The sequence below is a fragment of the Panthera tigris genome, chromosome A3 (assembly GCF_018350195.1).
Source record: "Panthera tigris isolate Pti1 chromosome A3, P.tigris_Pti1_mat1.1, whole genome shotgun sequence".
In the NCBI taxonomy this organism is placed as follows: domain Eukaryota; kingdom Metazoa; phylum Chordata; class Mammalia; order Carnivora; family Felidae; genus Panthera; species Panthera tigris.
In genome coordinates, this window is record NC_056662.1 from 69,122,821 (window position 1) to 69,149,991 (window position 27,171).

The 27,171-nt window shown below is 36.7% G+C and overlaps 1 protein-coding gene across 19 annotated transcripts in view; it reads right to left on the bottom strand.

Moving 5' to 3' along the window:
* NRXN1 (neurexin 1) overlaps positions 1 to 27,171 on the bottom strand; it is a 1,119,427-nt gene that overhangs the window by 608,748 nt on the left and 483,508 nt on the right. For 12 of the 19 annotated variants that reach the window (XM_042981362.1, XM_042981358.1, XM_042981361.1 and 9 more), the window contains 4 exons: positions 23,304 to 23,742; positions 9,386 to 9,769; positions 2,703 to 2,906; positions 116 to 142 (listed from right to left, as the gene is read on the bottom strand). In XM_042981362.1, the coding sequence (XP_042837296.1) occupies positions 116 to 142; positions 2,703 to 2,906; positions 9,386 to 9,769; positions 23,304 to 23,742 (1,054 nt within the window). The remainder of the gene's footprint in view (positions 1 to 115; positions 143 to 2,702; positions 2,907 to 9,385; positions 9,770 to 23,303; positions 23,743 to 27,171) is intronic. The other 7 variants (XM_042981375.1, XM_042981374.1, XM_042981369.1 and 4 more) reach the window with 1 other exon arrangement.

Sequence of the window (27,171 nt, forward strand, 5' to 3'; positions counted from 1 at the left end):
TCAAAAGTGGATTCATGAGTTTTATAAGCGTCTTTCTCTTGCTCTCATTTTTTTCTGGACTAGCTTACATCATAATGGAGGAATAACATTTTAAAAATTTTGAATAGGCACTTACTGGAATTACAGTTAATCCTGATACAATCTAGATGGGGAAGAATAGATGAAAAATGAAAATTTATCCTTCAAGGTAATAGCTGCAGACATCCAATAAAATCACAGTCCACCCTTCCGGGGACAGACACATGCAAATATGGCCACTCTATATCATTTATTCTTTACATACTTCTAGAACCCAGATTCATTGTTATAAAACTTCACATTGGAAACAATGATAGAAGGTCTTTTTTTTTTTTTTTTTAAATGGCCAATTCAAACAAAGCTACATGGTGACAAATCTAAGTGAAATAAAGACTTGTTAACTGTCAAAGATGCTTGGCTTAGACTGGCTGCAACTTTCTCCCCATCTGTGAAAGAACATATTCTTGTTTTCAGCATAATTAAAAAGTGCTCCGTCACAATGGGGTGCAGTGCAAGCTCAGCTAGGCTCAGACATCTTGGACCTTCAAAGAGTAATATCCCACAAAGGCCAACAGAACTCTGGAGAATTGTGGTGGTCAAAATGGAGAGCAAGTTGAATTATTCTCACTTCACTCTAATGTGTTGTTGTTGCTGTTGTTGTTGTTATTTGCCTAGGCAAAAAAAGGTAAACAGCCAGATGTTGGTTGGATTCCATGCCTTTTATTAATCAAAGGAGAAAGAAACAACTGTGTTTTCCTTTAGAAACCTCCAGGGGCTAAGGAGTAGTGTCATTCTTCAGAGCACACAAGCCTGTGCTTCTCTTAGTAGCTAACAATGTTATCTTTATGTAATAAGTGTCATGGTTAACACTACTATTGATTTTCCTTTTCTTATGCTTTCTTCTTATACAAAAGCAGATTCTCTAAGAGCAGAACAGCTGACGTGAATAACACAGACTGTAATTATAAGGGTTATCTTTTTAAAAGACTGCGTGGGATGTCTTATGTTTATTTTATGTATAGATAAATATTTGCTGGGTTTTGTTGTAGTATTTAATGCCTTTGGGGAAACATGAAAAATAAAAAAAGCCTAGATTCTGTTTCCATATAGCTGAGTTTGTCATGTGTCGTCAACCGCATCAGAAAAGTGGTTGCAAACAGCCAAGGACCAGCACCTACACAACTCTTTCCACAGAATGCTTTGCTGTTGGAAAATACCCATAAGTGTTTCCACTTTGGCTAGCAGCCCCTTTACTGCTATTAGGCGATTTCTTTTGATTTGTTGTAATAACCTATCATTGCCACTAGAGGGAACTCTAACAGAACAGTAAATGAGAGTGCAGTGTGTTCTTCAGTGGTCTTTAAAAAACACCCTTTTAATTTAACTTAATTTAACTAATATTAATTGAATGTAATTGTATGTAATAAGCTATCACTGAAATAATTTTATATTTTATGAGCTACCATTCTGCCCAGCACAATTTGAAAATGTAGGTAAGGTTTCCACAAATGCCTTACGCTCATCACATTTTACTACTCTCTTTGTAAATCTAGGTTTCAAATTTTATTTTTCTTTCTCCATTTATGTATTATTGTGCATGTTTAGCACTTCCTGGAATTACAGTAAAACCTCATTAATTTGTACTCCTCCTGGAGTTAATGATAATAATGCAACTTATTGGGCAGAATATTTATAATTCTTTGGTAAGAACAGAGATTGCCTGAGAAAAATTAAACAAACAAGTTGTAAACGACCAAGTTCAGGAAGAAAACTGATCTCCAGTACTTCACTGTATGCTGACTGCACAACTTGCATGAAACAACATCCTAATTATGGATAACTCTTATCCACCCGTTAAAATCAGCCTAGTAAAACCTTTCCTTACTAAGCCTTTCTAGCTATTAATTTGTGTTTTTCAATGTAATTGAAAACAAAACTGTGTAAATTTTTTAAGTCTACAATTCAGACTCTTTCTTAATTCAGCCTAGCCTTCCCCCGTATTTCATACAGCTTATTGAGGTTTTACTGTAGTAACTCTTCCCTAATGCTACAATTAAGCAGGAAAGCATTATTTCTCTGTAGAAGAGTCTGTGTTTTTAGTGTTCTCATGGCTGTTTGCTACGGGCCGCAGACTTTGGGCATTGAAGGGTTGTGGATTGCTGTTTGATAGCAAAATATCACCACACAGTATTTCCAAACAGAAAAGATGGGGTACCACAAAGGTCACTATTCAAAGGAGAAGCCCAGAGGGTAGAGTCAAAGCAACTTGTTGATCACAAAGTAGAAATTTGATATTTTGTAAATATGGTATCTAAGTAAAAGTAGGCGGATTTTTATTTATCTGAAAGGGGATGGGGTCTATAGCAAATCGGACTGTAAGTAAACATAACAATCAAAATTGAGGCTTCTTCAAGCCTAATAATTTATATTTTCAATTAACCTCTTTGATACATATGGCTTCCCTTTTAAGAACCCTCAGTGGTAGAAATCACAAAATGGTAAATTATGTTAAACAAAATGAAAATAATAAAAAGATGCCCCCAAAACCTAAATTAAATGATGAACATGAGACCATTAAGTGTTATAACTTTCCATGGCAAAACAGGCTACTTGATAAATGTTTGCAGGCAAAACTGAACAAAAAGTGAACAGTATTAGTTTTATGGGGGAAGGCAAGTTGTTACCTAGATTGACCGTCAGTTTCACACGCCCTGCATCCAGCTCCAGGCGGAGGGTGTCTGCTGAATCTCTAGAAGTGGTTGCCATGAGAATGCCGTATGCACGCTGTGATCGGAACCGTAAGGACACATCTTCAGCCTCTGTGTGCATCACCACTGGGAGCTGGATTTTCATAAACATACTCCCATCGTAGCTCAGAACCGTTGCCTCTATGGAAGAGAAATGAATATAAAAGTTCTTGGTCAGTTTCGTGCATTTACACTTTGAAAAGGAAAAGTGTGACCCACAATGGCTTCCAGATAGAACACAACACTAGAAACTCAACTCATCCTCAGAAAAGAGCTTTTTTTTTTTTTTTTTTTTTTTTTTTTTTTTAAGCCCAAAAGAAAAGTCACAGTAAAGACAACTGTGAAGAATCTGCTAGTGTACAGACACAGGGATGGCTGCACTTCCCTTTTTGTTTCCATAGCACTTTCTATCTGTAGCAGGAGTCATTTGGGATTGTCAAAGTGTATGTATGTGTTTCCCTTCTCAAGGGTAGAGATCACATTCTTTTGTGCGTAGCCGCAGCGTAAGACTGGTTTGAAGCACTAGCAATTATTTAATAAATGTTTGTATACAGCTAGGCCACTGACTTGTTCTATGAAATTTGCCTTAGCTCCAAATCTTTCATCAGCAAAATGAGAGGGTCTCTAAGGACCTCGCCTACCCAAAAAGTCCAAGATTCTAAAAGGAGTTACTATTACCTTCTTTCATAATCTCTGCCTGAATGTGATAAAAAAAAAAAAAAAGAAGAAAGAAAAAGAAATGACTTAAGTATAGGAATAAGGTCAACCTTTTACCAAAAGTAATATTCAAAAAAAGAGGAAAAAATAGCATGTCCAAACAACAGGCGATGCTTCTTCTGAGTTGCTATGTTTAACAAGGCAATTAAGTTTTACAAACACAGAAATTGAAAATTCATTTTAAGGTTTCTTTACAAGTAAGGTGTAACTGACAACATCATTTGTAAGCACTACCCTGGTGTTCTGAAAATGTTAAGCTATCACCAAAAGTCAATAACTATGTACTTTGGTGATATTGAGTAAGCATGGGGTGGGTCTGCAGAGCTTGCGTGGGTGTGTGCTACCAAACTAAAGTGGATTGCTTTAAGACAGAAGGTGCTTACTACTGTATTAAACACATAAAGAAGAGCACAGCAGAAACTGTTGATCACAAATTGACTGCTTTAAGAAATGGTCAGTATCCTTTAATGTTAAACACCATATGGTGGTGGAAGATTGCAAAACAAGTATGAGTAATTCTGCTTCTCATTGGTTTTGATACCACAGAATACCGTTTAATAAAAGAAAAGCTACCTCGAATTAAAACGAACTAGGAAATTCTCATTATTTCACCTATTTACAGGGCACAACAATTAGCTTTACTGATACAGTTGTGTTTGTTAATTAAGAGTATATTCTGGAGTTGTAGTTTTGCAAGTTTGCCTTTCAAAAAGTCAGGAGAGTCAAATATTTCTTCGGATGGACTTTAGTCATTAGTTGTCATCATGAGACTGAATGCACATCCAGAACTGATAATGTATGGAAGGTTCCAGGTCTCCCTCCTTGGTGTTCTTCTCTTCTACCTACCCCTTCACTTCAGAGATCTTGGCCAATTCCCCCTAAGATTTATTACCAGCCCTGACTTCTGAGCCCCTTCATCCATTGCTCACTTAATATTTCCAGTCTGAATACTATAGGCACCCCCCAAATGAACCAATTCCCCAAGATGCTTCACCAATGTTCTCTGTGTCAGTAAATGGCATAATCTCATTGCTCAGAATTTAGCTGTTCTGATTTCTCTCTTAATCTCTCTGCCATGCCCAATCTACGTGAGAGTCTGCAAGTCTTGTAGGCTCTAAATCCAAACCATTTCCTGAACTGCTCGCTTACCTTACCATTTAAGTACCTCTGGCTCTGCTCTCATCTTCCACCTAGACCAACTAGCATAGCTCTCTCATTTGTTTCTTTATTTCTACTTGTTCTTCCTATACACAGCAGCCAAGCTAACTTTTAAAGAATCAAATTAGACTATATCCCTACATTGCTTAAACTATGTCCCCCAACTCCTACCATTGTTTCCTACTGCAGTTGGAACAAAAGCTATACTCCTTTTCTACCTAGAATGTTCTCTGTGATCTGGCTCCAGCCCTTCTCAACAGCATCAGCTTTCAGCATCTGCACTACTCGTTTAGTAAACTCCAGTCACACGGATTTCATCTTTCATTCAAGGACTTGCACTTGTGGATCCCTCTGTCTTAGAAGGCATAAGCCCAAATCTTTATACGGTTGGTTCCTTTAACATTCAGGTCTCCAGTCAAATGTGACTTCAAGAGGTCCCTTCTACACCTCAGTGATCCCCCCTCCAGTTATTCTGTATCTACTTACCAATTTTTTTCAAAAATTACCATTTCTTATTTGTTTGTATATTGTATATTGTTCACCCTCTAGAAACTAAGTGTCATGAAGGCAGAGGTTAGGCTGTCCTATACATTGTTCTAGCAGCAACTGAGTGCCCGGAAAAGGGCCAGGCACACAGGGGAGCCTCACAAAGTACTTAATTGAAGTACTTATTGATACTCAAGATGTATGAAAGTGCTTATTTCAATTTGGATATCAAGCTTACATAAATGCTCTCCCGAACTTAAGAATACTAAAGAAATTAAGTATTTACTCTGTCTCTTGTAAGTGGAATCTAATTTTGATAATGTATGTGAACAAAATATTGGCCGAATTATACTTTGAAGGACATAGTTGTGCTACAGAAGACAGACTAGGAATCAGGTCCATTTATCAAAATACAAGTTCTGTGGTTAGGCACTGACCTGACTTTGAGAAAATAAAATATGATCTTAATAGGATTTTTAAAATATTTTAAAATATAGAGTTTCTATATTGTAACACATATTTTTATTATTAGATAAGAAGCTTCCTAAAAAAAAAGCTACTAGTAGTTTACTAAAAAAAAATAATTAAAGCATCATTATAAAGTTGTGGTGAACTCTGGGAAAAAAGTGTTTCTTGAATAATCATAAAAGAAATGTGATCTTTACTACTTACTTCCCTAAACTATAGCTAAACATCATCCATATCTATAGAGCAACAAACACCTGAACAGACATTTAAAAACCATTATGAATTGCCCATTTACTTTGGTATCATATTGATAAAAGAATGAAAATTGTTGTTAGTTTTTCTCCTCTATTCATTTACTGTGTAAAGCCGTCTCTATTATTCAATAATCACATTTAAAAATGATTTATAATCTATAAAATGTAGCTTCATTTGATTAAAAACTATTTAGAAATATAGATGGCTGACAGTGGATCATGAATATAGTATGAAATACAATCTGAAGTAGAACAATAATCAGGATCATTAGCCTATAACATTCTCCAAAAAAACTGCAGGGATGAAATAACATAGCAAAGTAATAAAACTTGAGTACAGGTTAAATAATTCTCAATGTGAAAATAACTTGTTGATAAATGACAGATGAACACGTAAATGAGTCCTCATAATTAGAGTTAATGTTTAATTAGACAAGAAGTGGAAAATGCACAAGGTTGGAGTCTAGAGTTGCCAAATAAATGGTAAACAGCATTCTGACATTTGAAGGTTATGCTATTTGGCAGCATCCTTTCATATTAGTAAAATCATTTTACCACTTAGAACACAAACGAGGACTTTAAAAGGCTAATTCCAATACAATACTTCCCACAGGGGAAGAAAAAAGTTTCAGCTTTGTCTCCTGCATCTCCTTCCCCCTTGTCGTTAAGTTTGATAAATTTGCTTTTCTGCATTATTCCTTCTCGCTGTCTAAAATGTACACCTGGGCTCAGTTTTGCCGAAAGGCAGTCACATATTGTGCGCAACGATGAAAATCAGACAGGGAGCCAAATTATATTGCTCTGACATCTGTCCCTCCATCTGTTAGAGTTTTAACAAACAAGTATAAAGCAGACCTCTGATTATAACATGTACACATAACCAAGAATAATTTCTGTTCGGCCAAGTCTCCACAAATTCTCAGCTTTATTCAAAATAAAGTGGGAGGGAAAATGCTGAATTTAATTTGTGTCCAATTGAACGTTATTTTTATATTACTATCCCTTATGGGATCAATACACTTAAAATACTATTTCCTCGTTGTCTAAGTCAGCAAATACTCTGTTCTTTCTTATAAATTCCTTTGCTTACTTAATGCAGAATGAAAATTTCCTATTGTAATGTGATTGCAATATCATTCCCTGTGCTGCATGGTCCAAGGACTTGAACACATTTTTTAATTACTTTGAACAATAATCTTTATAAATTATCAATTATTGCTCACTAAGAGTAAGATAGATTTCATTAGTACCTCTATTATTATTATTATTTTAAATTTCAAATGTTGTCAATCAACTCTTATGTGATTAACAGCCATATGTGATCAGAGTCTATCTGGAGAAGAATCACAGTCAAAGTTCTTTCTTTTGAATTGGAAACCCCAGGGGTTGGACACGATCATGTGTTGACTGAAGTAGGGCATAACTGGGAACTGGACAGCAGCCAGATTCTGTGGTATTAAGCATGACAAGCTTTCCACATCACCAGTGTGCTCAGGAGATACCATAATGCTAGCAAGAAAATTAATTTTGAAAAACAAAGACTTCTAACAATATGCCGGGTAGTCCAGAAACAAACATCATACAAAAATGACCATTTTCTCTTCAACAGACAACCAACGTGGAGACAAAGAAATGCGCAGAAATTTCTAGCCACCTGTCAGATAAAACTGTATGCCGCATCCCAGTGATGAAGCTTGCTATTAAATTCTCATTTGCAAATCTACATATGCTTGCCACCCCTCCTTCTAATTATTGCAAAATATAAATATCTCCTTTCCCTCATTCTGGCTCAGGAAGCTTGACAATTTCTATTTTTATTTCTGCCATATGTAGTAGCGGGGTATTGCCACAGGGTGGTACACCGTGCACATTTAACCAAAGGCTTTTGTAACTGAACCGACAGTTCAGTTCTACTCTTCTCCACCTTCACTTAAGCAGGAGGCCTCAGAGTCACTGGCAGCTCTCTGAGTGATTAAAAGGAAAACAAAGCTTAAATCATACAGCTCCGCTAATCTCGCATTATGTCTAACTTGTAATAGATCTTACGAGCTTTGTCGCCTTTTTTGGTGGTTGTTATTGGCCCCTTTCGGCAGTTTTTAAAGACCAAGCTATAGAAACAAATAAACTGAAATTAGACAGGGAAATGAGAAGAGGGAATCCACAGATAATATACACCTTACAAGTGAAACTACAGAGAAACAGCTAACCTCTAATGACAATTTACAGGAACTGCACTTAGGTACTAGGAGAAAGAATGAATCTAGGTGATTAAAATACTTACCTATCTACTGACCTATCTAACTGTATAGGGCAGAACAGTGATTGTATTTGGTAGGTAATTTAAGATTATTAGGTCATTAAATTATTTTAAGTTTATATTGATTAATGTTAATAATAGAACTGATAAGCTGATGAACCTCTTTATGAAGATAAAGAACGGACGTCACATTGTTCAAATTTGGACTGTGGAAATCACTATTTTTTTCTCCCTAGGAAGCGTGAGCTTAAACAAATTAAAGTATTTCAGGACTAAAGGGGAAAAGAAAGACTAAATGTGCATGGTTTAAGTAACAGAGGCCAGGTATTTCAGACTAAATGTCTAATACAAGCAATGTTATTTGGAGCATGAAAGGACAATGGAACGACTCGTCAAGAGTTTTCCATATTGATTTTTCTGTCCCATATTGAAAATGATTGCTAGTGGGTATAATGATAAAGCATTTATCTGAAACTCTTAAGTCGATGGAAGGGCGTTCTTTTTTCTGCTCTTCCCCCCTTGCTCTGCAGAATAACAGTGGTAGCCCCCACGCTTCATTCTTCTTTTAATCCCTATTCTTCTCCTTCTTATAGGAGAGGGAAAGAAAAAAAAAAGTGTGGCTTTGCTTCCTACTAGAGAAGAAAGGGAGGCAGCTGCTCAGAAGTTCAACGGACACACAAAGTGTTAATATCACACGGGTAAATAAATCTTCTGTGATCACTTAGGTCCTAGGCAAAGGTAAGTGTCTTTGAAGTTATCTGAAAATGCTGGTGTAAATTAGACGATTGAAAGTCACCTTACTTTCTAAATTTCAAACTCAGTAAGTTGACTGAAGTGAAACGAGCTCGGCTAATAGAAGCTGCAACTTACAACTTAGTTTGCTTCAAATGCTATTTTTGTTTTTGGCACAGATATTAGCACTAAATGCCATAAATATCTCTAATTCATGCCTTCTTTACTTTCTGGTTTCCTGAACTTAAAAACTAGGCAAAAGGGAAAGCAGTTGTTGTCGATTCTACATCTTAGGCCCATACTCTGGAGGATACGAAAGACCCAAATATTTATTCCTGCAACATACTGAAAAGCTGTGTCTTCCCAGAATCAGGCCCTCTGAAAATCATTTAGGACTCATCAGTAATACGTCAGAGGTGGCTGCTAGGCTTGCAGTTTACCTCTGCAGAGCACACATTACGTTTCCATGGTCAGTTTAAGGTTTGAGGTCAACATTTAATACACTTTTCGTCTCAGGGGAGTCAGCTTCTTGGTTTTTAGAATCCTACCTCTCTCGCAGGACCTGCCAAGATAGCCTGTTCCGGAACAATCACAGACATATCTGTTCCACCCATCCCTGCACATGCCATTGTTTTTGCAGGGGTTGCTAAGGCACGGTTTTGCTGTTTCCCTTGAGCAGGAGGGCTTCACTCCAGCAGTACTTTGAATTTCAGCCATTTGCCGGATATCTTTGCTCTGGCCATCAATGAACAAATCTCTAATGCAGCCCACGTAGCCATAATTGAGCAGAGCAGTCCACACCTCGGTGGGGAAGACGAGGCCAGCCTTATTTTCTGGCAAGCCCCCCAGGTACAACTCATCATCCAGGTCCAGAATCTCGCTCTCGCCAGGAGCAGTATAGGGCGTGCGCAGCGTGTTGACAGAAATGGTACCTGTTGCAGAGACAAGAGAACACACAGGTCTTTACAGAGTGCAACATGTTCTAAAAATCACCCTTTCTCTCTTTCACCTTCTTAAGGGTACACTCCTTGAGGAAAGATGTTTCTGATTTTTGTTTCTATTCCTGGTGTGCCTTATACTTCCCAGTGGAGTGAACAGTAATCTGTAGAAATAAGGCAGACTGTAATTAAAATGATTCCATTTGAATTTAGGAATGGAAACCAAAGTGTAGAGCCAAAAAGAGTGTTTGTCAGCCTTTAACAGTTAAGAAAAGAAGAAAAGGAAGATTAAAAAAAAGAAGGAAAGAAAGAGTAATTGGCATTCTATATCCCTCTCCAATAGTTCAGTCAATAAAGAAAGAAAGAGACAAAGTTGACATTCTACATTACTCTTTTGAATAAAGTCAGATTCACGTTCGTTAGTGCTCATTTTCAAAGCTGGTATGCAGCTGCACACTAACAACAACAATAAAAAAGTTGTATGGCCCCACCTTTAACTGACTTGATTGCTTTTATTGAACACAACAGTCTGACAGATTATCTACGTCAAAACTCGACTTTAGGGGCACCTGGGTGGCTCAGTCGGTTAAGCATCCAACTCGGTTTCAGTTCAGGTCATGATCTCACAGTTTATGAGTTCGATGCCCTGTTTGCGATTCTCTCTCTCTCTCTCTCTCTCTGTCTGTCTCTCTCTCTGTCTCTGTCTCTCTGCCCCTCCCCTGCTCATGCTATCTCTGTCTCTCTCAAAATAAATAAATAAACTTAAAAAAGAAAACTTGACTTCATCACTCTCGGCTGTATCAATATGTTGATAAACTCTATGGTCTTGGTTTACTCATCCATAATATGGGCGTAATAATTTGGCATATCTCTTACGGTTGCTCTGTTAAATAAAATAATATTAGTAAAGTATCTGGTTTATAATAAGCATTACATAAATGTGTGTCATGATTCATCACAAGAACCAAGTCAAACTGGCTGTTTACTTTTTAAAAATTTTTAATTCCAGGGGCGCCGGGGTGGCTCAGTCGGTTAAGCGGCTGACTTTGGTTCAGGTCATGATCTCGTGGTCCGTGAGTTCGAGCCCTGCGTCAGGCTCTGTGCTGACAGCTCAGAGCCTGGAGCCTGTTTCAGATTCTGTGTCTCCCTCTCTCTGATCCTCCCCCGTTCATGCTCTGTCTCTCTCTGTCTCAAAAATAAATAAATGTTAAAAAAAATTAAAAAATTTTTAATTCCAGTTAATCATCTAAATCTGCAAGTTTTGTTTTGACCCCCCTCACTCCAAATGTAAGAGGAAAATAAAACTATTAGTTCACAAATATACAGGAATGCTGGTTTTAAGCATAGGAAGAAAAGGTAGACATTAGCATGGACTTAATTGAGAATCATAGAAAAAAATTGTGGAACCCATTAAAGAAAAAAAATGAAAGACAGAAGGCAGTTTTTTATTATAATTTCCACCATGTACCACCAAATTACTCAAAATTCCACCAATATTTTATCTCCAGAAAGATCTCTGTAAAAACGCAAACATAATATCTGAAAAGGACACCCCATTACACGTTACCAGATTGTCCTAGCTTAATTTTTCAGGTCTAGACCATAAAGCAGAAGAGGTAGAGTATTAAGAGAGAAAGTGGATTAGAAATGTCTGGTGCCATGCTCGCTGCCGACATAGAGTCTCAGGGATTTGGGGGGCGGCAGGCACACAAAGAAGGCCAAGAGACAGAAGATGGGGTACAGAGGGAGGGACAGAAAGGCAGAGTCTAGTAGAGGTAGAGGACAGGTAGGATGATGCATTTTAGTTCTTTCACAGAAAACCTAAGGTCCACCCCCAGGTGAAAATACGGCCTGTGATGAATGTGAAACGTGCATGTAACTGAGGATGCAGGGCTACTGGCCTCCGTGCTGTGCTCAGGAGCATTCCAAATCCCAGCAGAAGGGGCGCTTCTCAATACAGGCAGCATAATGGGATCTGTCTTTGTGCGAGAGAAGGGCATAGAAGCCACTGACGCCGAATGCACAGGCAGCCAAGTTATTACGAGGACATTTGTCTCTCTAGACTTCCACAGAAAGAAATAGAGAAAGCTCCTAGGGGAGAAACACTCAAAAGCATTGCTATTTTGGCCTTCCAAAGGGGGAGGATAGCAGGTATTTCTTAAGGAGGCAGCAAAAAGGCAAAAGGGTGAAGCGTTCACTTTTACAGTTCATATTTGTGCAAGTGTATAGAAAACTCATTTAGGAGCACACAGATCCCAGAAAATCCTTAGAAAAAAAATTTTAAAATGATGAGCAAGAGTATTAATGACAAAAGGAAAGGTGGACATTAATATTATATACATATATATTTTTTTCTTAAGCAAGAAATTGTATGTAATGAACACAGTGATTTCTGTCTTTTTTTTTCTTTTTGTTTATTTTTGAGAAAAATAGAGAGCAAGCAGGGGAGGATCAGAGAGAAAGAGAGACACAGAATCTGAAGCAGGCTCCAGGCTCCGAGCTGTCAGCACAGAGCCCGATGCGGGGCTCGAACTCACGAATTGCGAGATCATGACCTGAGCCGAAGTTGGACTCTTAACAGATTGAGCCACACAGGTGCCCGGTGATTTCTGTGTTTTAAGACAAAAGGGAGATGGATTCCACTCCCTGTTTTCTAATTAGTTCAAAAGGCTTCTTAGAAATGAACATATGATATTGAGAGACAATTGTTAGGAGACACAGAGCAAGTGAATAACAACAAAGTTTTACAAGAGTGGGCTACATTTGAAAAAAAAATATGTAATTTTCCCATATACCTTGTTATTCATGGAACAAGATGGATTCAGCTCAGGAGATAAAAACACTTGGAAATGCTGTCTTGCCCTTACAGGTGGTGTGAGAAGTCTGCACCAAGAGGGTGCCTGGGGGATTCTTGAGATGAGGGATTCAGTGGCTGGCATAACACCCACTCTCTCATCTGCCCCACAGAGACCGCACAGCTCAGTACACTATGTAGTCTCCACAGTGACGGTGTCTTCATTCTGACAGGTATTTCACACAATCACGCAGAAATTGAGCGTGGGGACACGGTGACTGGGTCTCCCTATTTTTATCTATGGTGTGTTAGTGCCTGCTTTGAACAAAGTATTATAAGAAAATTCTGATATGTTTTTATAAATATGCTTGTTGCAGCCAGAGTAAGATATTCACTGTAATTTTGTGATTAGCCTGGAGTTTTCTGATCACAACACCTAAATCAATCCACGGTTTTTGTACACCCCAGTGCACACACGCAAACACACACACACGGTGAATAGTTCTATTACTTCTGAGGCACTCTGATTTTCTTCTTATATAATTTTTTTAATATAAATGCTAGACATGACCCACCAAATTGATTTCAGGACCAATTAACAGGCTGTAACCCACAGTTCAAAAACTAATGATTGAGTAGTTAGTATCATAAAAGATAAGGATACTTTCCCCATAGCGCCTCATTGTCCCTTGGAGAGATAATTTTAGAGGTCTCATGGGAAGACGTAATGCAAGATCAGAGGGAAGGCGAAAGGAATATAATCCTAACCTCAACTCAAATACAATCCAGGAGGAGCTAGAACTTTAATTTAGCTCTGGATTCAAGGTAAGAAGTTACACCGAACACATGCATATATCAGGTATCATTCATTAAAATATTTTCAATAAAAACATAATAGAGACAACCATGACTAAAAATCAACTACTATGCTCTCTACAGGCTTTGCCGATGCATATGCACTTATATTTTAGACTGTCTTTGTTTAAAAGATGGCAAGGAAGAAAGAGAATAGAACTTAATTTATGTGGGAATGGAAACAATTATGTTTATATTCTGAAGGTTCCCAAAGCAAAAACTGTATTTATTTTTTTTAATTATTTTTTTAAGTTTATTTATTTGAGTGAGAGAGAGAGAGAAGGAGAGAGTGGGTGAGTGAGTGTGTGAGCAGGCAAGGGGTAGAAAGAGAGAGGAGAGAGAATACCAAGCAGGCTTAGTGCTGTCAGCACAGAGGCTCGATCTCTTGAAATGTTAGATCATGACCTGAGACAAAACCAAAAGTTGGACGTTTAACTGACTGAGCCACCAGGTGCCCCTAAAAACTGTACTTGAATAATAATTACACGTTATTACTGAGTAAAACTCAGATATTTACATTATATTTTTGTTTTTTAATATTTCTATTTCTATTATATTTCTATTTATGTCCCATTTAGCCCACACATATGCAAATGTTCTGAAGTATACACATTTCTGATAAGCGATTTGAATCCCAAATTCCTTACAGATTTTATTATTGATATGAATCAAAGGGCATTTTCACCTAAGCGAAAGACTCATCACAGAACCACTAAATTTATTTATACCAATTTAACACATACATATGACCATAGTGAAATTTTGATATTAAGGTTCCTAAGTGTCTATTTCATTACAATTGAGTTATAAAAGGGGTGGTTACCAAGAAAACATAAAATAAATACTTAAACCTTGTTTATTGATAATTAGAGACAATTGACTAGTTGCTACAGCTGTATATATCAATAGAATAGGAGAATTTTCAAAACGCTGAGTTAGGACCACATGTAAATAAAGTTTTAAGAGAATAAAAATCTAGGTATATTATTGGTTTATCCCTCTATCTTTTTCCAGACATTACACCCATTCATGTGTTCTCTTGGAATAGCTTGATTATTCCATACATTTCACCTTCTTTCATTATAATTACATTTAAAGTTTTTGGCAAATTACATTTTATGTAAACATTGCTATATTTGAGCTATTAAAATTGGTAGATGGAATTTGGGGACTTATTTGGATCAGTGTTTCATGCTTCAATATTTAAGAATCCAAAGCACCTTGTTATTTTGCCTTAAGAAATGCAATTTCAGCTAAAAAATAAATATATTTCTATACACTTGTATGACTTTTATAATCTTAATATAGAAATCACACTAACTTATATTAATATTTAACCTGGTTGTTTTTGTTGCATATGCAAAGGGTAAGACAAAGGTGATAAATAGACAAAGTAATATTTATTTAAGAATATTCATGAAGCATTACTAATGAATTCATGCTTTATGCAAAAGTACACATTAAAGGGGAAAAACTGTTGAGAACAGTTCTGAGTTTATAAAAATGGAAATCAGCTTTCCAATTTCATCTGGTATTTATAACCTATTAGTTTCCACTTTTTTTTTTTCCATCTAATTTTTCTTGGCTATTTCACTTCCTAAAGATTAGTTTTCAGGGTGAAAAGAAGAATGGACTGAAGGGGAGATTAAAAATAAGAAAATTTGGTTTATGCTCTAAATTACTGCAAAAGTTTAAGGGACCAGGAAATGGGAGGTAGGAAATAGTGTGCTGTAATGGAGAATGGTTTTGCCGGGTCAGAGGAAACCGACTTTCATACTCTAGCTTTTGTGTAACTAAGTAGCTGGCAACCTGGACGCATACTGGATTCACCAGGCCTCAATGTGGCTGTTATGAAAAATAACGGAATTGACTTGGTAGTCAAAAAGGTTCCTTTTTGAATAAAATTTTCTTAAATTACTACTTAAAATAAATTTTAGTTACATACAAATTTTATTTTTCTGTAATTCTGCTTCATTTTCTCATTGCAGAAGAGAATCAGATTCCACAAACTTACAAATTTATTTGTCAAATTCATATTGTATTAACAAATTCAAACTCAGTAACAAGGCACGATATAAGTAAGTGATAAAAGTAGAATGAAACATCAATTACATGGTATGATGCAAAATGCAAACTATAGAATTCTAATAAGATAAAAAAATGAACCATAATATTAACAATGGGAGTTTTGGATATGAGTGGATTATGAGTGAATGGTTTTCTTTCAGTTTTCTGTGTCTTTTAAAAACATAATATCATGTGATAGGTTTATAATAGGGAATGAAATAAATTTATTTAAAAACAAAAGAAAAATACAATTTTAATATTGCTTTCTGCTTATTCCTATGTGTTTTCTGCTTACTTGGATTCAGCTGTGAGCCAGGAATTTCAAGAATTAAGCCAGTATATGAAAAAATAAATCTTGGAACAAAATTTAAAAGTTTGATAATATCCTGTAAGGGGAAATAATGAGGAGGAAAAGGGCACATCGTGTACTATGGACAAGTGGAAAACAACAGCCGATTAGCAAAATAACCTGTCATTATCTTTCAAAATTAAAAATGCAATTGGCCCAGTGATTCTAGTTCTTAGAATCTATCCTATAAAAATTCTGATCAATATACACAAAGACCTAACATGAAAATTTTCTTTTTAAATTAGTTTCAAACAGTGAAATTTTTAAAAGTAAAAAGTCAAATGTTCATCAACAAAAGAAGGACTAAGTACACACTGATATGTTCAAACTAGGATACATGATGTCACTATGAATAATGGCTCAGAAAAAGTTTTCAGTAGGCTTTTTAAGTTACCTGATAATTGATGAAGAATGGTCTTGTGTGTATATATATATATATATATATATATATATACACACACAGTTATTTTATATATGTAAATGTATGTATAGCTATATTGATACAAAGGAAAATACATGGAAATTTATCAAAATCAAATTATTTTAGTGGTTACCTATGACGGAGGGAATGAACTAGTGAGGGGGGTGTGTGACATGTGAAAACTCTTACTCACTTTTTGAACTGCCTGAACATTTTCACCGATAGCATATATTTATATTTATGTGTTATGTACATGCCATGTGTTAAGCACATGCACATATACCAACATACATACTCACTCATAGTAACATATGTATACACACAAATTTTTAAAATTATCCAACACAATGATGGACAGCTGTAAACATCAATCTGGTAGCATATTTTATGATTAAAATATTGAAGTTACAATATTATTGTGCAGAATTTCCAAAGGTTTCTTCTCAACACCCCACAATGATTGTCACTGCTGCTGGGTGTGGTCAGGGTCCCACGGTACAACTAACACCATAGTCCAGGGTCTGCCCTTTACACTGTTGGGCCAGGAAAGGAGATTAAGTAGATTGAGACAGCAGGTTCCATCTCTCTGGGTTTGATGGATTTACCAAGCCCATAGGACTGATGTATAAAATAATCAGTCAGGGGGCGCCTGGGTGGCTCAGTCGGTTAAGCGTCCGACTTCAGCTCAGGTCACGATCTCGCGGTCCGTGAGTTCGAGCCCCGCGTCGGGCTCTGGGCTGATGGCTCAGAGCCTGGAGCCTGCTTCCGGTTCTGTGTCTCCCTCTCTCTCTGCCCCTCCCCCGTTCATGCTCTGTCTCTCTCTGTCTCAAAAATAAATAAACGTTAAAAAAAATTAAAAAAAAATAAAAAATAAAATAGTCAGTAATTGTCTACAAGATATTTAATATCACAGGATATGTAATGCTACCTGTATAGCTCTGCCAATATGAGATGCCAATTTACAATCCAAATGTTTATTCATTTATTATAGAAAATTTAATCATTATAGAAGCCTGAATATTCATATCTTTATAACCGGTCAATTATACCTGTCTACTATGATCATACTTACAATGAAGAATTATGCTTATTATATAGTAATGGCAACTAAGTATGTCATATGTAAAATATATATGCACATGTTAACAAGGCCTCAAAGAATTTGTGCAACACTCAAAATATTTTGGGGGGAAATAAAATCTATGACTTCTTTTTAAATATGTTCAAAATAAAGAAATATAAGCATCAGTTTAATAAAACAATCTATTTTATGCAAAATTGGCTCCATCTAGTCATCAGGATTGTCAAATAATTAATATGTTATTGATAAAGTGCTTCAGTTTTACCATTGATGTGTAGTGCCTTATAGACATTTATAGAAAAAATATTATAAAATTGCTTAAAACTATTTCAGTGTTTGCAACAAGTTACTAGGTAGAGGTATGGGAGGAATGTTTATAGTCAAAGAGCAAATTTAAATCAAGACCTAAACAGAGAAATCGTCTAATGGTTGTTCAAGTAGAAATGTTTCAGTGTGGTGACTCATGAATGGTGCACACAGAAATCAGTGCTGGTAATAGATAGCTAGAAAGTGCTGTTCACATCAAACAGTGATTACTATAAACCTCTAATTATGTGCTCGGGAGAGAGCCTTGTGCCTTTCCCACTGTAATTTCTAGTTCTTAAACTGGAACTCTATGACTTCAATTCAAATATCAATGGTTTCTTAGCTGTTAAATGTAGGCTTACCCATGAATAACCACTGATACAATCTGCTTTACTCTGCTGTATACAAGCAGAATTTGACAATAATAATGAATTTTCTCTTTGATTTCAATGTGAAATGATGGTTTGAAAAAAAAAAAACTGGCAGTTTGCTATAAAAATGCTTGAGAGGATACCCTTGACTGAGCCAAAGAGCTTAACACAAATTTAAACAATATTCATGCCCCAAGAAAACAGTCATTAACCTCAGTCTAATTTTAGCACAATTCACACTTTAACTACCTGGACACAGTTATTTTATGTTCAATTTGGGAGCAAAAGAGAGAGAAAGGGGAACTCTAGAAAGGGAAGAGGGGCTGGTAAGGAAATGTTCAGTTCTAAGTCCTACAAAGTTTGCAGAGTAATGAGCCTCTTCAATCAAATTCATTAACTCAGCAACTTAGGGGTTTTTGCTCTGTTAAGTATTTAAGCTACCCATTGAGGATATTGCCTTTCTGCAGCACTCAAATCATACACTCTGATCCAGGAAATCATGCCTGCACTTTGTATGGTTCCTCCTTTGCCAGTCGAGTGCAGCATCTGAAAATGCCATTCATGGCTCAGCCCACTAGGTCCCATGTCACTGGTCACAGACTAAGTGGGTGATGGAAGGAGTTACAGTGTGCCAGGCTGTGGCCAAAAGTAGCAGGCAAAGTGGGAGGATTAAAGTGTCTCTTTCTTTCCCATGTCACAGAATGGAAGAGGGGTCATATAGCCTAACACAATTAATGGTGCTGAAAATCAAGTTCCAGGAAGGTCTTCATCTGTAGGCAATATTTCTCATTGAACAAGGGGCTCTTATACCAATCTTTTACTAAGCAAAGGACTGACGGGCAAATTGTCAGAAACATGGGCAGTGCTGGAGACTATCTTCCTTGTCACTGCATGCTTACTGTGGCTGCACATCCCAGTCTGTAGAAAGGAGTGAATGGCTTCCCTATGATTAATTTTCCTTCTACCTACGTGTTTGCTAAATGATACAGGGTTCTCATGAATAAGTGAGGATAGCAGCTCTGTTCTCTTAAAAGCTTGTCATTTTTGTACCAGGCTTGCCACAGCTCTCTAACAATTGTGTCACTTCCTCACTGCATTTTTTTTTTTTTTTTTTTGACAAGTGGGCTTGGAGTATGGCATTGTATTCGTAAAAAAGGGCAGCACCTGTTATCTTATATTGTGTAAACTGCTTTCAGGAAGTAATGTGAATTCCTCACAAACTTGCATTACAACTAAAAGAGAGCTATTACTTTTCAAGTATAAAGATGATACTACTTGTTTTAGAATATGAGGGGTGGTTTGGCACTGAGCCACTCACACATTTTTATTATTTTTTCTTATACCAAATATTTAGTAAACAATCACTATTGCAAAAGAAAGTACCAGGACCAGGAATAAGACATTCTCATTCATACATAAGTTTACTTTATAAAGTGTTCGGGGAATATTAAAAATTCAGTCTGTTTTAACCCTTCCTCTGACGAAGGTAACCAAGAGTTACTGGCATCCAATTAATAGCCATGGCTTTATTCCTACTAACCTTATTATGATCAATGGTAGAAAGAATAATTCTCAGCCCTAAGCTCCCTCTACTTTAATAACAGAGAAAATGGCTCATTAAATATTTTTATATATTCAGCTAAAGAGTATCCCAAGCAAATTTCATCATCCATGAGTCAGAAAGCGGACCACACTGACCTCTTGTTGTAGAAGCCTTGTTTACCCACATTATATTAAGAATTAATTTTTGTATAGCCGCTGAATATAACTGTTGTGAAAAATGAATAAAATGAATTATTTCTTGAAATTGTAAGTTTATTAGTTTCAACTGAACTATAAATCTTAGTATTTCACCAACCTGATTCAGAAATATCCTTTAAGTAAAATAAAAGCTCATAGAGCTATTCACTCAATTTTTAAAAGGCTGCTTTATACCAAACCAATGCAGTGTGCAAATATAGAACTTAATTAAAATACTATATATAAAATATTAACAGCTGCAGTTATTAACATTGCATTAAACTCCCTTGAGCTAGGCCAACATAAAATGGACTTTCTTTTTTTCCACTCACTAAAGGGCAGAACTTGGTTTAGCGAACAAGCTTTGGTTTTTGTAGCGTTTGTCTCAATTCACTAATCTGAAATAGTAATCACATAAAAGTACTTTACCATCCAAACATCACCAAGCATACTAACTTTATCTTTCCTTTGGATTTCAACAAGAATCTGGTGTTTTATTTTCTTCCTTAATGTAAATTACACCTCTTTCAGGCATGTCTCTTCCTCCCATACAGTATTGAACTTTCCAAATTAACACAAATATTCTCTGCATTTGACCTTTCGCAATGCGGGGACAAACAGGGCAGTTAATAAACCATAGGCAATTTGGAAGAATTAAAGAACTTAAACAGGAAAAAAAAAGGTAAATTTTATTTGGCTTCAGGATTAAGGTATTTAACTGATCCTTATTGTAATAGGTCATCCAAAGAACTTGGGAAACTAGACTACATCATCACCTAAGACTAGCATAAATTATGATTATCAAATGAATAATGACTGGATTTATTTTCCTTTATACTTTCTTATATATGCATATGTGTGTGTGTGTATATATACATAGTTCTTTATATATGTAAATATTTGAGAGTAATTTAAAAATTTTATTATAGGTATATTTTAAGTCAAACTATATTATCCACAAGTTAATATTTCAAGGCACAAGATTAGTCAATGCTCCAATCCTCTTTTTAAGACTTCGGTTTGAAGGGGCGCCTGGGTGGCACAGTCGGTTAAGCGTCTGACTTCAGCCAGGTCACGATCTCGCGGTCCGTGAGTTCGAGCCCCGCGTCAGGCTCCGGGCTGATGGCTCGGAGCCTGGAGCCTGTTTCCGATTCTGTGTCTCCCTCTCTCTCTGACCCTCCCCCGTTCATGCTCTGTCTCTCTCCGTCCCCAAAAAAACAAACAAACAAAAAAAACAAACAAAAAAAAACGTTGAAAAGACTTTGGTTTGAAAGTTTCAAGTAGCCAGTCAACTGCTAACTTTGGTAGAAATAAGACAGGCTGGAGGACGTGAAAAGGAGGTACTCTATTGCTGTATTTCTGTATTCCCATCAGTGTCCACTCAACTTAAATCAGAAAAAAAACAAACAGACAAAAAAAAAAAAAAAGGAATCTACTTTCTAATGGAATCAGTATAGTACAGTAGGAAAAAGAAAAAAGAGTTGTCTCCTCACAGTCATTTAAGACACTGTAGAGAAATGATAAAATAAGCACAGATAGCACAGGATGGTAACTAATCTTCCATGTGGAGGGAGACCAAATTTCCTGAGAGGGATGAATCAGAAATAGTCTCTGAGATAATTTGAGGATCAGAGCAATGGGTTCTGACCTTCTTTCAATTTTCCACCCTCACCAACACCTCCTTCTCAATTCTCATTCATTCCCTTTCTTTATTTTATTGGGTTATATATGTAATATATATAATATAATATATAACATATATATATTCTAGGAAGTCTGCCACATTCTTCTTGATAGATACACAGGAAAACGAGGCATGACTAAGAGTGAAACAGGACACAGTTCTGCTGCAGGGAGACTGGGAGTAATTAAGCGACAAGGGAGTCTGTGAAAGGAGCACTCACCACAGGGCTGCAGCACAGCCCTCCTAAAATAGGATGATGATCACAGATTACGAATCTCAAAGAAGCACCAAGTGTCCTCTGGACTGTGGTTCCCATACCCAACTGATCATTAAGTTCCTTGGAAAGCTTTGCAAAAGTATAGAATCCTAGGTCCTATCACTGTTAATCCTGCTTCATTGAGTTTAGGAGTCAGTCAATACTGGGCCCTTCCCAATACGTTTTATAAAGGAAGAAATTCAGACTCACAAGAAATGCCTTCGTCAATCTTACATTCAGTGGAAAATCCAGAGTAGATGGTATGGTATATAAGCAAATAAGGAAGTGCGGGAAGGGAAGAGAGGAGCGTTGTCTTCTTCCTCTTCTTAAACTTTTTTTTTAACATTTATTTATTTTTTGAGAGACAGAGAAACACAGAGCAGGAGCAGTGGAGGGGCAGAGAGAGGGGGAGTCACAGAATTTGAAGCAGGCTCCAGGCTCTGAGCTGTCAGCACAGAACCGGCCATGGGGCTGGAACCCACCAACCGTGAGATCATGACCTGAGTCCAAGTCAGATGGTTAACCGACTGAGCCACCCAGGCGCCCCGAGAGTTTCTTCTATTATAAGAAGCTTATTTGATTTGTAAGTGATAAGAACAATCAGAGCATGGGAGCATAGGGTGAAGAAAGTAAAAGAAATAATATAGTTGTGCACCTAAAATAAGTTGCTTCTTCCCTTCTCCCTCTCTCTCCCCCTCTCCCTGTCTCTTTCTGGATTTCCACCAATGCGGTTTCCTCTGCCTAGGTGATCCTTGCCCTCACAAACCTAATGGTAGTCAATTCCTTAAGCCTCATAATCCACTCTCCAGTTTCAGAGTAAGTAAATGTTATTTCTTCAGGCCTTCCCTACAACACTCCCTCCTTTCCCCAACCACGTGTGTGTGTGTGTGTGTGTGTGTGTGTGCACATGCACACCTCCCTCCCCCCAACAGGCATGTGCATACACACACACACACACACACACACACACACGCACACTTCCAGGAAAAAAGTTCAGAGAAGGAAGCCAGAGGAAAGAATCCCTATTGGTTCAATTCAAACATTAGAAAGGGAAGCTATTTGGAAGTCAACAGAGTTTTGTCAGTGTTCTTGAAATCCTACTGCATTGATTAAAGTGTTTTTGATACCACAGACCCAACTTAGACAAAAGTTAAAATAAGGACTAAAAATTACACTAAGGAATTTATATGTGGATTGCTGAATTTTCTTTTTTTCATATTTTGTATTTGCCACTTCAGGCACCTCCAAACATCCAATGATATAAGCAATAATTGATAATACAGGAACCCTGAATTTTGTCATTTTCAAATTCAAGATAAAATGTCTTGCAAGATTTGGCACTTGATTATCCAATAAATGTTCATTTGAGAAGTGATTCCAGAAGCCATTTGAGCATTTGGGGTTTGATGCCCAACTGTAATGATTAATTAGCTCCTTCTGGTTCTTATATGATATGAAACAGAAATAAAAACAGAAAATATCCTTTACCCTAAAGACAGAAATGCAGGAAATCTTAGTATATCTTGGTTTTAATTCCTTTGGAGTGGCAAGGGGTAAATAGCATGTTCCAGCAGATAAACAGGTTAGAAGAAATGATAAATTACCTGACCGTCCATCTCTCTGGAAGTCCACATGATACCATTCTCCATCATTCACCTTCTTCTGTAGGGCTTTGATTTTTATTGTACCTGACCCCATGTCCAGGAGGAGGTAGAGATGGCCATCCAGCATCTCAATAGCAAAGAAGTCAACCTTTATCATCTGAGGGTGCTTGGCATCTTTTTGGTGTCTTGGCTTGCCATGGCTAAATAAGATGAGGCCATTTGGCTCTGTTGTACGGAAATCAAATGATATGGAGCCTGTTTTCTTTGCGTTCCATTTAGGCAAAGAGATGAAAGACTCTGGGGTTTCAAAGGTGATTGGGTCCAAAGTTGCAACATTCTCACATTTAAATGCTACCACTCCATGGATCTTCATCTTAGGGTCTCCTTGTTTGGCAAGACGAGATAATTCCAGTCTTACATCATTATTTTTATATACAACCTGTGGGCAGAGGATAGCAGTGAGAAACCAGGCCCATCTTTTCATATGCAGAACTTGTCTTCAGTTAAGTGACTTTCAACACGTTTGTAACACATGTAACATAATGTTTAGTGCATTTTGATATGTGAGATAGTTTTCTCAGCCAAATAAAAATCAAGTATCAACTCATTAAACAGTAACCATTCCAATCTAATTTCATTCAAATAATGTGTGTACATACACATACAAACTGGCTGCAGTTCATTCAAATAATTTGAATGGATTTGTATACAGCTTTCATTATTTCAAGCGTGTATAGAGTCAAACTTACAAGACAATTGCTTTTCTTATGATAATTCATTTATTAAATATAAAGGTTTTTCAGTTTTCCCACCATTAAAGTATTTGAAATTACTTTGTGTAACGGTCCCCTAAAATACAGGAATTCTTCTATGGTCTACATAGTCACAATGCGTATAAACTTTGTAAGATAATCACAATAAATTCAGGCAGAAAACATACTGAATTTTCTCAGAAAAATCATTAAATACAACTAAAATGCAGAAGCTCTCTTTTTCCCTGTGGCCTATATTAACAACTGTTTGAATAATGTTAGGTAACTCTGGAAATGTTGTGTTTGCTCTAAATCCATTCAACCTGTATTACATGTGTTCCGTTTCACTTTAAAGTATACAAATGTAGAGCAAAGTTTGTCCTAACTCTCATTTCCCAAGGCACTTCATCTCAATGGGCTGCGTGGTTCTTTCTGACTGCTTGCTGATAGTTCTTATGGCTTTTTGGACTCCAAATGGTACACTGGACAAATCCACTGGTAGGATTCACAATATCAGGCATCTGCTATCACATCACCTTAACAAACTTGGAGCCATTCTGACATTAAGATAAAGAGAGATCCATACCCTTTCTCTATAAAATGCATACTAAGCATAATTACATTTCCAAAATACACGTCACACTGACTTAAGAGTAAATTGGCTATCTATGTCCAGTTAACTATCTAAATTATTTTAAGAAGCCATTCAAGAATTCATAGCAGCCAATACTGACAAGTTCTAAATTCATTTATATTTATATAATAGAAAAAATAAGACAGCCTGTGTCTGATTAGTGCTATAAAGTTAACAGGTCAATATAGCAAACCTGTGGCAAAACTAAACTGAGCCAATGGTTAGTGTCGCTAATGAATTTCCTGATATAGTGTGTTAATGGATACTTTATTTTTCAGAGTAAGAGTGTAGGCCTTGGTATCAGACTGAGTTCAAATGCTAGCTCAAGCATTACCTAACTGCATGATCTCCCCAAGCCTTACTTTTCTCCCTTTTAGGGAGATAGCATCTTACAGGATGATTGTGATGGTTAAAGAAGAAAATGTATGCAAGTGAGAGAATCTACATAAAGGCAATCATCCAATGCCAGGCACATTGTAAGATTTCAATAAATATCAACTACATCAAACTGCATGATAATAAATACCATCATCTTGTAGACACAGAAATAATGGTGGTAAATTAATCTATTATAAGGAAATGTTTAGAAATTAAGCACATACTTGGGACGCTTGGGTGGCTCGGTGGGTTAAGCATCTGACTCTTGATTTCTGCTCAGGTTTGTGAGTTCGAGCCCCACATTGGGCTCTGACAGGTGGAGCCTGCTTGGGACTCTCTCTCTCCCTCTCCCCCGACCCTCTCAAATAAACTTAGAATGAAAAAGAAATTTGGCACAAACATATAATTGGTATTTTATACCTGATTTGTGCCTACCAAATAAGCCGCATCTTTCCAATGCTAGTCCCATTTCGGTTTACCTTTATCTTGAAGGAGGATTATTATAAAGAATAACATACCAAATTATTCTTTGAGAAAATATGTGTAACTGTTCAATAAGTGTAGATTGACCACAAAAGAAGAGAAAATGGACTTAAGCAATAACAAAAACAAATTAGATTAATTCTTCAATATACTTTCTTGAAGAGAGAAAGAGCTATTAAGCCTTGGGAAAGTTGATTCAAGATTGTCTTTCTTTGGGGATCTTTAGAAGTGGAGAAAATGATTTCCATGGATGACAGTCCCAAGTTTTATAACCTCTCACCATGACTTTCAAGCTATCCAAGCCTGTATTTTTTTCACGTTTCCTGGTGATTTATATTTTATTATCTGGAGATTCCCTTAACAAAGGTAGTGATCAGGAACGAGTATAATATTTTCTAACCCAATTGATGCAGATGATAAGGTTGACCTATGCTAACACATTGCCCGTGAAATAGAACCACTGCCACAGAGTTGGGTGTTTCTGACGTGAGTAAGTAGATATATGAATGCACATACTGCCTCATGAGTCCAAAATCAGCTACGAAAAACTGAAGGATGTGGGGTTGGGGCAATTCTAGCTACAGATTTCAGTAAGTGATTTACAATCTCATGAGTGAATTGGATACCCCGGGGAAAGGGAGGTTCGAGAAGATGGAGAAGAAAAGCAGGGATTCCCATGATCACATAACTTAGGGTTAGCCATGCACACACACACACACCTCCTCCAACTCCTCCCTACCCCACCAAAAAGATGATGGATCTCCACCACAATCTATGCTTTGTGCAGACAGGGTCCTTGCTCACCATAGCCAAGCACCAAGATTAGTACCTGGCACAAAGTAGACACTCAATAGTTTCTAAGAATTGAATAAAATTCTTCCTTCACTTTTTAAACTTAGTCCCAGATTATAGACTATCATTAACAATACTTACAAATGCAGTTAAGTAAAGCAGAATATGGTATTGCAGACCAGTCTCACACACTCGCTGCTATTTTGAGCTTATTTCTCCAGAAAATGTGGAAACTTCTGTGCATGTTCACTTATAAATGGTAAGCTGGTTTATGTATTGGAAAACTTCACCTTCAAAATCATATTGTAGGGTTTAAATTACTTTTTGAATGAAAAACACCCGAGTTAAAATTCTCCAGAGGTAGAATCATTTTCCTGGAAGAAGTATCTTGACGAGAAGCAAAATGATGTTTTCTTTTTTTTTTTTTCCCCTTCCTATTTTGTATTCTTTGAAAGGCAACTCCAGAAGACAGAAAAGCAATTTTGGATAGGCAGGCTGATAGCTCTCAAAACTACACTGCTCCTTCATCTGACCCAGATTCCATAATCACCCTACTTTTTGAAAGTTAGGCTTACTCTTAAAATGACCTGAATGTAGTTCAATTATAATAATAAGTAGACTGCAAGCACTCCAAATTTTCCAAAAATTCATGTGTAAGCTATTTTTTGCTTCTTTCTGAGATAATATGGCTCTCAATAATTTATAATTATTCATATATCTTTTTAATTTATGTCAAAAGTTGTAATTTATTTAATAGTTACAACTTTCAAAAAATATCGATATACTCTAACGTCCTGACAATTAGATGATATTATTGCACATTCATTTG